Source organism: Lepidochelys olivacea (genome assembly GCF_965140295.1).
Source record: "Lepidochelys olivacea isolate rLepOli2 genome assembly, chromosome: 1".
NCBI classification, from domain to species: Eukaryota; Metazoa; Chordata; order Testudines; family Cheloniidae; genus Lepidochelys; species Lepidochelys olivacea.
This window is the reverse complement of record NC_140411.1, coordinates 53,827,845-53,837,969: the sequence shown is the minus strand read 5'-3', so window position 1 is coordinate 53,837,969 and position 10,125 is coordinate 53,827,845. Positions and strand designations below refer to the sequence as shown.

At 44.7% G+C, this 10,125-nt stretch overlaps 1 protein-coding gene across 18 annotated transcripts in view; it reads left to right on the top strand.

Moving 5' to 3' along the window:
* Window positions 1-2,040: 2,040 nt before the first annotated feature.
* Window positions 2,041-10,125, top strand: part of SUPT20H (SPT20 homolog, SAGA complex component) — a 63,704-nt gene continuing 55,619 nt past the window's right edge. For 17 of the 18 annotated variants that reach the window (XM_084644623.1, XM_084644618.1, XM_084644621.1 and 14 more), the window contains exons 1-5: window positions 2,041-2,166; window positions 3,741-3,837; window positions 8,299-8,334; window positions 9,683-9,741; window positions 9,821-9,887. In XM_084644623.1, the coding sequence (XP_084500749.1) occupies window positions 3,835-3,837; window positions 8,299-8,334; window positions 9,683-9,741; window positions 9,821-9,887 (165 nt within the window). In that variant the 5' untranslated portion in view covers window positions 2,041-2,166; window positions 3,741-3,834. The remainder of the gene's footprint in view (window positions 2,167-3,740; window positions 3,838-8,298; window positions 8,335-9,682; window positions 9,742-9,820; window positions 9,888-10,125) is intronic. The other variant, XM_084644628.1, reaches the window with a different exon arrangement.

The window sequence follows — 10,125 nt, the reverse complement described above, 5'->3', positions numbered from 1 at the left end:
ATTCGAAGGCCAGAAGACCATTGTGATCATCTCATCTGACCTCCTGCATGACACAGGCCAGAGAACTAACTCCCAAAATAACTCCTAGCGTGCATCTTTCAGAAAAATATCTAGTCTCCATTTAAAAATTGTCAGTGACGTGGTAATTTATTCCAAATGATTTGCTGCTACACCAACCAGTCACGGAATTGCCTACTACCACTGAAATACCTGTGCCCCCCAGGGATTTCCACTAGCCTGGGCATCAAGCCGTATCTATTTCAAGTACTGAAATGGTCCTTGTCAAGGTTCCTCCCCCACTCTGAACTCTAGGGTATAGATGTGGGGACCTGCATGAAAAACCTCCTAAGCTTATCTTTACCAGCTTAGGTCAAAAACTTCCCCAAGGTACAAAATATTACACCTGTTATCCTTGGACTGGCCGCTACCACCACCAAACTAATACTGGTTACTGGGGAAGAGCTGTTTGGACGTGTCCTTCCCCCCAAAATACTTCCCAAAACCTTGCACCCCACTTCCTGGACAAGGTTTGGTAAAAAGCCTCACCAATTTGCCTAGGTGACTACAGACCCAGACCCTTGGATCTTAAGAACAATGAACAATCCTCTCAACACTTGCACCCCCCCTTTCCTGGGAAATGTTGGATAAAAAGCCTCACCCATTTGCATAGGTGACCACAGACCCAAACCCTTGGATCTTAAGAACAATGAACAATCCTCCCAACACTTGCACCCCCCCTTTCCTGGGAAATGTTGGATAAAAAGCCTCACCAATTTGCATAGGTGACCACAGACCCAAACCCTTGGATCTGAGAACAATGAAAAAGCATTCAGTGTTTTACAAGAAGACTTTTAATAAAAAAATAGAAGTAAATAGAAATAAAGAAGTCCCCCCTGTAAAATCAGGATGGTAGATATCTTACAGGGTAATTAGATTAAAAAACATAGAGAACCCCTCTAGGCAAAACCTTAAGTTACAAAAAAGATACACAGACAGAGATAGTTATTCTATTCAGCACAATTCTTTTCTCAGCCATTTAAAGAAATCATAATCTAACACATACCTAGCTAGATTACTTACTAAAGGTTCTAAGACTCTATTCCTGTTCTGTCCCTGGCAAAGACGACTACAGACAGACCCAGACCCTTTGTTTCTCTCCCTCCTCCCAGCTTTTGAAAGTATCTTGTCTCCTCATTGGTCATTTTGGTCAGGTGCCAGCGAGGTTACCTTTAGCTTCTCAACCCTTTACAGGTGAGAGGAGCTTTCCCCTGGCCAGGAGGGATTTCAAAGGGGTTTACCCTTCCCTTTATATTTATGACAGTCCTCATTACTGTGATAATCACAACCTTTCACATAGTTGTCCTCACAACGTCCTGGTGTGGTAGGGAAGTTACTATTCTCCCCATTTTAAGTGTTCTCCAGGATGGCAAAGTGAGATACAGAGAGTTACTAAGGGCCAGATCTTCCAAGGTATTTACAAAAAGAAAAGGAGGACTTGTGGCACCTTGGAGACTAACCAATTTATTTGAGCATGAGCTTTCCTGAGCTACAGCTCACTTCGTGGGATGCATCCGACAAAGTGAGCTGTAGCTCACGAAAGCTCATGCTCAAATAAATTGGTTAGTCTCTAAGGTGCCACAAGTCCTCCTTTTCTTTTTGCGAATACAGACTAACACGGCTGCTACTCTGAAACCTGTCATTGTCCAAGGTATTTAGGCTCTTAAGATCTGGACATAGGCGACTTGCCCAAGGTCACACAGGAAGCCTGTGGCAGGGCAGGGCCTGAGCGCTGGGTATGGCGAAAGGCAGGGGCGTGGGGGAACCACGGTGGGAGATGCTGGGAGGCTGCAGGGGTCAGGCTGGATGCACGTGTAGGGATACCGGGGACGGGCCCAGAACTGCCTCAGCCCTGAACCACCCCCGTCCCCGGCCGCTGCGGGGGCTCCACACCCGCCTTGCTCACCATGGCAACCCGGCAGAATCGGCCCCCACCCTCGTCCCGTCCCTAGGGTAACTCTTCCCGCCCCTTCCGGGCCGCGCTCGGAAGTTCTGGGGCGGGAGCAGCCGCGGTGCCGCGGGACTGGAGGAGGAGCAGGGGGGGGGCGGATGAAAGGGACGCGGCGGCAGCCGCTGTGTGCGGGGCAGGACCCGACATGAGGCTGGCAGGTAAAGGGGGCTGGGGCGCTTGTGTCCAGCACTGGGGGCGAGGTCGATTATAACCCTCCGCGGTGCCCTTCCGGCCGGCGACTTCCCCCTGGGCCGGGCCGCTGGGGCCTCCCGCCCCGGCCTCTCCGCGGCTGGTGTGTCGCCTGGGCCCGCCCCGGCCCTCCCCGTGCTGTCGGGGCGGCTCTCATCGCTCTCCCGGCTGGGATCTGCGGCTCCCTCCGGTTCCTGCCAACGGCGGCGCTGTCAGTGGTGGCCGCCCCCTTTCCCCTCCCCCCGGGACCCTGGCAAGGCCTGGGTTAAACCTGCCTGGATCCCTCTCCCCGCCCGCGATCCCGTCGTCCTGCCCCTCCCAGCGCCCCTGTCAGCCCGCCGGCAATCCGGCGGATCCAGCGCCGCGTGTGGCCAAGCCGCTCTGCCGTGATCTCGGCCCTCCTCACCTCTGCCTGGCTGTGGGTTGCAGGGTCTCTAGGCCGGGGATGGTGCTTTCGCTGGCTTGGAAAGCGCTTAGCACATCCTGGCCAGTAACGAAAGGCCAGAGCTGTAGCCTCCTTGTTGGAGACGCAGCGTCACTTACCAGTACCACAGTGTGTCCCTGGAATTGGGACCAAAACCAACCAACCAAACAAAAAGGCTGAACAGGTTTCTAAGGAAAGAGGTTGGCTAGCATATAGCTAATAACAGAGAGAGACCTACTTGTCAATTTAATCATAATCTGTCATTTAAAATGTGTATTAAAAAGCTTTATAGATCCTAAAACCCGTAGGAACGTTTCCACATTTCAAAGTAAAACCCACTGGAAATGGTTAAACTGGTCCCCTGCAGTGTTTGAAATGTAACATTAAGAACCAAAAGTAAAACTGATCTCTTTGACTTTCAAGTCTCCTTCCATTGAGAGAGAGACTGAAAGGGAATGGAGCATGATTAGGATTTAAATCTTGATATTTAAGTAATTGTATTAAAGAAACTGAAATGTCTTTATCTAGTTGAATTTAAAAGTGAAACAGTGCAGGACTTACTTGGTTAATAGCTGAATGAAGAATGTCTGAGGACCACCCAGGTGCTGAGTAAAATTGTTAACACCTCAGTAGTTGGCAGTCTTTACCCTAAGTCATTACTGAACTAACAACTCAAAATGGTGCAAGGAGGTGTAGTTGGTGGAGCTGCTGTCCTTCAAATAATATATAAAATCAAAGCCATCAGTACTGGCTCTTTGATACATAAAATAAATGTTCTGACCACTTAATGTCATTAAATATTCAATTTTACTGTACCTATCAGAGACATTGGTGATATTGATATTCTGCCAAGACCTCACAGGTATGGGTAATGGCATTTGGCCCTGTAATTTCTTTTGATTAAGTTTATTTTCCTTTTCCTGGCTAGTGGTGTTGATGTAGAATGGCTGTGCTTCACTTGCAGGATATAACAGTATTCAGTGGTGACTTCTGTATTAGTGGATGAAAGATGCTATATAAATCAATATAATCTGCCATTAAAACATCCAGTTTAAATAATTATAGTGCTTGTTTAACCCAGTTGGTGATTGTATTTCTTTCCTCCCCCCAACTTTACAGTACCTCGTGTGACCCTAAAAATATGACTATTTGCCTACTGCACCAAAACTCCTAAATATTTCGTCTGCCATTTGAACACCTGGCTTCAACTACAATGGTAAGATACAATTCACGTCATGTTTTTCATAACTCCTTTGCCTTTAGGGTGGTGGGTATTTGGCAGATGAAGGTGGAGAAAGAAAAGTCCTTTGTGTCTCTGACATCCTCAGAAATGTGACTTAACACTCCAACAGTCTCTAGTTGATGGTGGGGCTCTCTGTGGAGCTTGTGAATGCTGCGCCTAAATCATTTAGTCACTGCTGATAGAATATAGGAATTGTCATATAAATCTGTTCTTGTGTCTTGTCTCCAACAGTGGTCAGTACTAGATGATTCAGAGGAATGTGTAAGCCCTACTCACATATCTATAGTGGGCAGTTAGGCAGTAACATGCCTATCGGGTATTTTCTTAATGTCAAGCAGTCAGTGGATGAGTTATACCTAAAAGCCTGTGGATTGATCTCCCTTATGCACGTCTATCCTAAAAAGTATAACACTCTGTATTATTCATATAAATACTTAATGTATAAATATCTTGAATCCTGTTACTTTCTGTCTCAATGATTTGTAGCAGTGGTTTCCACAGTTGAAAGGCACAGCATCAGTTTGAAAGTCAGGCTTCTATCTGAAAACTTCATACCTACTATTGTTACAAGTAATTTCTAAGGTTACTGTCACTGAAAGATTAGGTGGGGGGAAGTATTTTATCTTTTACAGCACTCTGTCTCTAGTCAGTTTCTCTTCCTGTGCACTGCACTAACATGATGAAATCATATGTTTGCTCAGCTCTGGAGGGAACTTGTATGGACATTCTTCCCTGGGACTTGAGAGAGAGAGAGTATTTTTAGAGCCCTGCGCAGATACAAAATGCCACCAGGCCCACACTGGGAGGGGGCCCATGATGGATCTTTCTAACCCATCCACGCAGCCAGGTCTGGCCTCTCACCTGGGGCAGTCCAGCACCCAGGCCTTGCTGTGTGAGCAGCTACCAGCCAGCAGGTCCCGCTCACCTGTAGGGAGCTTGCCGCCCAGCAGCCGGGCTCTGCCATGCAGACTGGGCATGGCTGCTGGCCCCAGCCAGACTGGGCAGGCTCTTGGGGGGTTTCATCTTGGGGGATCTACCCTGATCTCCATTGCAGCTTCAGCTCCAAGCGGTCTCTGCTGCCCACCACCTGTGGGACCCTGCCCACCTCACTGGAGCTGAGCCGCCTTGGACCAGTGCAAAGGCCAGGCTGGTCTCAGCTAATAGGGGTGGAGAGGGTAGTGCGGGGGGCTCAGCTAGGCCCTGCCAGGCAAGTGGTGTCCTGAGTGAGCCCGGCCCGGGCAGGCCCCACTTCTGCTCCAGCCTGGCTGATGGTGCCACTCCAGAGGGGCCATAGTGATCCCCGTGCTGCCGGCTGAGCCCGGCGGACACGGTCACCTCCAGGCGGGGCCAGTAAGTGCAAACAAGGGACAGGGTACGGGGGAGTGGGTCTCTTTGGGAGGGGGCGCTGAGTAGTGGGGGGTGAAAGGGATTATGTGTTTTGGGTGTTGAGCGTAGATGGGATGGGGGGCACTGGAAGGTGGGGTGGTCTGTGTGTTGGGGCACTGAGTAGTGGTAAGCTCTGTGGGCAGGGGGTGATGATGTGCAGGGCACTGTGCAATTGTGGTGGTGGGGTATCTCGGTAGGGGAGCGCTGGGCATAGTGGGTCAGAATGGCGCTGAGTGCAGGGATCTCAGCGGGGGATTCTGTCCATAGGGATCTGTGGGAGCAGGTAGGTGGCAGGGATGGACACTGGGCATAGAGGATTGGGGGACAAGGCGGGGGCAGTGTAGTGCAGGACCACCCCCAAGGGGAAGGGGCACGCTCACTGCGCCAGGTGGACCAGTGTGTGTCTGGCAGCTGCCACTTTGTAAAGAGTGCCCTTGCTTTGGGCTGGGCAGAGTGGGGCCACTGTGGGGGGGCCCACAAAATGTTAATTCGGCCCTAGGAAGAAGAGCTAATAACTGATGGCATCAAGAAAGCTGAAGTGCTTAATGCATGTTTTGCTTCAGACTTCACTAAAAGGATTAATGATGAGCAGGTATTCAACATAATTAATATTCGCAGTGAGGGGAATGAATGCAAGCCAAAACAGGGAAGGAGCAGGGTAAAGAATATTTAGATGTATTCAACTCAGCAGGGCTTGATAAAATTCATCCTAGCTCACTTATGGCACTAGCTGAAGCAATCTTGGAGTCATGAGCAGTTATCTCCGAGACCTCTTGGAGGATCGGAGAAGTCCCAGAAGACTGGAGAAGGGCGAACATAGTACCTATCTTGAAAAAGGGGAACAAGGAAGACCCGGGGAATTATAGACCAGTCAGCCTGACTTCAACACCTAGAAAGATACTGGAGCAAATTATTAAAAATCAATTTGTAAACACCTGGAGGATAATAGGGGAATAGAGGCGTTGGCATGGATTCGTCAAGAACAAATCATGCAAAACCATCTTAATTTCCTTCCTTGATTGGATTACTGACTTATTGGGTAGGGGGGAAGCAGTAGAGATGATGTACCTTGATTTTTAGTAAGGTTTTTGACACCATTCCACATGAAATTCTCATAAGCAAACTAGGGAAATGTAGTCTAGATGAAATTACTATAATGTGGGTGCACATCTGGCTGAAAAACCGTACTCAGAATAGTTATCAATGGTTTGCTGTCAAATTGGGAATGTGTATCTAATGGGGGTCTCAAGGACCAGTCCTGAGTCTGGTACTAGTCAATATTTTCCATTAATGATGTGGATAATGGAGTAGAGAGTATGCTTACAAAATTTGCAGATTATACCAAGCTGGGAGGGGTTGCAAGCACTTCGGAGGACAGGCTTAAAAATCAAAATGACCTTGACCAATTGGAGAATTGGTCCGAATCGAAAAAGATTAAATTCCGTAAAGACAAGTGCAAAGTACTTCTCTTTGATTTTTCCTTCCTAATGCACAACTACAAAATGGGGAATAACTGTCTAGGTTATAGCATTGCTGAAAAGGATCTGAGGGTTCTAGTGAACCACTAACTGAATACGAGTCATCAGTGTGCTGCAGCTGCAAAAAAGACTAATGTGATTTTGAGATATATTCACAGGAATGTTGTATGTACAACACAGGAGATAATTGTCCCACTCTACTCGGGACTGGTGAGGCTCCAGCTGGAGAACTGTGTCCAATTCTGTGTACCACAATTTAGGAAGTATGTGAACAAATTGGAAAGAGTCCACAGGAGAGCAACAGAAATATAAAAGGTTTAGAAAACCTGACCTACAAGAACAGGTTGAAAAAACTGGGAATGTTTAGTCTTGAGAAAAGAAGACCGAGGGACGAACTGATAAGTCTTCCCATATGTTAAGGGCTGTTATAAAGAGGACAGAGATCAATTGCTCTTCATGTCCTCTGAGTGTAGAACAAGAAGTAAGGAGCTTAATCTGCAGCAAGGGTGACTTAGGTTAGATATTAGAAAAATTTTCCTAACTATAAGAGTAGTTAAGCTCTGGAATAGGCTTCCAAGGGTGGTCATGGAGTCCGCATCATTGAAAGCTTTTAAAAAACAAGTTGGACAAACATCTGTTAGGGATGGTCTAGTGTTGCTATGTCTTCTCGAGGTCCCTTCCAGCCCTACATTTTTATGATTCTGTAAATCAGCTACAGTAAGTATTATCCAGTGAATTCTGCTATCAGATGTTATGAACAATTTGCAGGACTTTGAGTTCAGTATGCAGTCATGGGCTCTGACATACTCTTCAGCCCACCTCAAAGGGAATCTTTGAGGAGAAACTCTGCCAAAACTAAGTTTTTGACCAAATAGCTGCTTGTATGTCTGGGGAAGGGGCCTAGACCACTTCTGCGTAGTGTCTCCATGTTGATGGGAGAAGTGTAATGTAATGAGTTTGAGTGTTGGAGGTTTGGGTCTTCATTTCCCATCTCATAGGAAGATGACCTACTTTAATGCATACTCTTTGGTATCAGTGGCTGTGGGCTTTGATCCGTTTCTTCAAGACAACTCTACTTTACAGTTAGTTGTTACGAAGTCTTTCTCACACGCACACATCCTTTATCCCACTAGTGCTACTCTTCCTGACGCAATAGATGCAAGCGGGCAGTTGTGCTGAAAGACGTTGCATTGGCAGCCAGGGTGAGGGCAAAGAATAGTCTTGCCTACCCATTTTTTCTCAATTTTTAAAAAAAATAGTTTTAATTAAAACTTGGTATTGCCCACCTTACAGTTCGGCATCACTGTCCTTCTAACACTTAATAATCTAGTCATATCTACACAAATCCTGTAGTGGAGTTAATTACTGTTAACGCAGTTCAACAGAGTGCTGAATTTATTGGTAGAATTCTGTACGTGCCAAAGAATCCTACATTTGATCAGCTGGTCCTGTAAAAATAACAAACTAATACTACTTTGAGTCCTAGTCATAGAGTTTGGGGTGATTGTTACAGTACAAGGTTTTCATCAGTTAACACATTTTCTAAGAAAGCTGTTTATAATTTTTGCAGCAACAAGCTTTAGAACTGGCATTGGATCGTGCAGAGGTAAGGAGTAGCTAAGTTGCCTATTGATATGTAAATAATATATCGGGCTTAAATTTAAATGTCTGTTTACATTTTGTGCATTTATATTACATGAAGGTGTTTTTGTATAAACTATGTATAGAACACTAGCTTTGCAAAATTGTCACTAAAACTACCAGCCCATGCACACAATCTACTTGCTTGGTCTTTCCCACGATGAAAATATTTAAGACTTTATTTTCCTGTTTTTAAAACAATTATGTAGCCTGGTCAAGTAGAATCCTACAAGGCTGCTATTCATATAGTCTACATAAACCTAGTGTGAGCAACTTCAGTCATCCCACAGCCAACAAAGAATATATCAGTCATTTTTTCATATGCAGGTTCTCCTACACTATATAATACTAAATTCAAACTATTGGGGGGAGGGGGGGAAGAGGGAGAACCTGTCTCTATTTAAAATAAACCAAATGATCAATCAGCACTTTGTCAAGAATGGAAATGTTTCCTCCAGACTTTGGATTTTGTGAAACTTATCTATGTAAAAGCTAAATCAAGGGCTAAATTTGACCTGAGAGTGTCTTAACTAACATTTATTAAAATATTGTATGCATCTTGCATTTGTTTAGAATTAACCTGCTTTCTAAAAAATGGTTTCAGAGTAACAGCCGTGTTAGTCTGTATTCGCAAAAAGAAAAGGAGTACTTGTGGCACCTTAGAGACTAACAAATTTATTTGAGCATAAGCTTTTGTGAGCTACAGCTCACTTCATGGGACTCACTTCATAAGCTCACGAAAGCTTATGCTCAAATAATTTTGTTAGTCTCTAAGGAGCCACAAGTACTCCTTTTCTTTTTTCTAAAAAATGTTAGAGAAACACAGGAACAAAGTAGGCCTTCTAAAACACAGTTGGCTGTGTTCAAAGGTAGTGAGCTGTACCAGGGCAACAGCATTATATCTGAATGTTGCAATTGTCTTGGTTGAAATACAGTGAAATTTCAGGTTTCTTTAAGGTTTTGTTACTGTAAACATAAAATGTTGGCATGAAGTGTCATAGACTTCAGAAACTACTTCTTAACTGTGATAGTGAGAATCATGAAGCATACCACTTTGTTTTAATTTTAGCTGTGAAATAACTCCTTTGTTAGCTCGTGGTTGGAATTAAGCACTCCTTTGTAACTACCATTCCTATAGACCACTTTAGAAGTGAGAGTATTTACTCTGTTTAAAGAACTACAGTTTGACATGTTGTTGTCTGTGTAACACAGAATAACTACTGTAACCTAAATTTGCTTTAATGATGTTAAGGCTCTTAAAGTAACTTGTACATTGATAGAACTGTTGAGTTTCATGCACCTTTCTCTTGCAGTATGTCATTGAAAGTGCCCGTCAGAGACCTCCCAAACGAAAATATTTATCCAGTGGAAGGTAGCAAATATTTCAATATTTAACTTTTTATTGTATTGATTTAACACAATTTTTATGTTAACATTTTCCTTAATTTCAGAAAATCTGTATTTCAAAAGCTATATGACTTGTATATAGAAGAATGTGAAAAAGAGCCTGAGATAAAGGTAAGTGGAATTTATTTGTTAAGCAGCCATTCAGTGCAATCTCTAAATAGGTAAATAAGCAAGTTTAGCAGGCTCTTTAACAATGAGGAGACAGCAGCAAATGGCACAAGAGATTTGCAGAAATCTTTTGACTGCAGCACGTACATCTGAGCTAATGAATAGCCTAGAAATCACACGTTATTTGTACAGATTAGGTTTACAAGATGTCTTTTCAGTTCAGTATGAAATAGAATAGTTA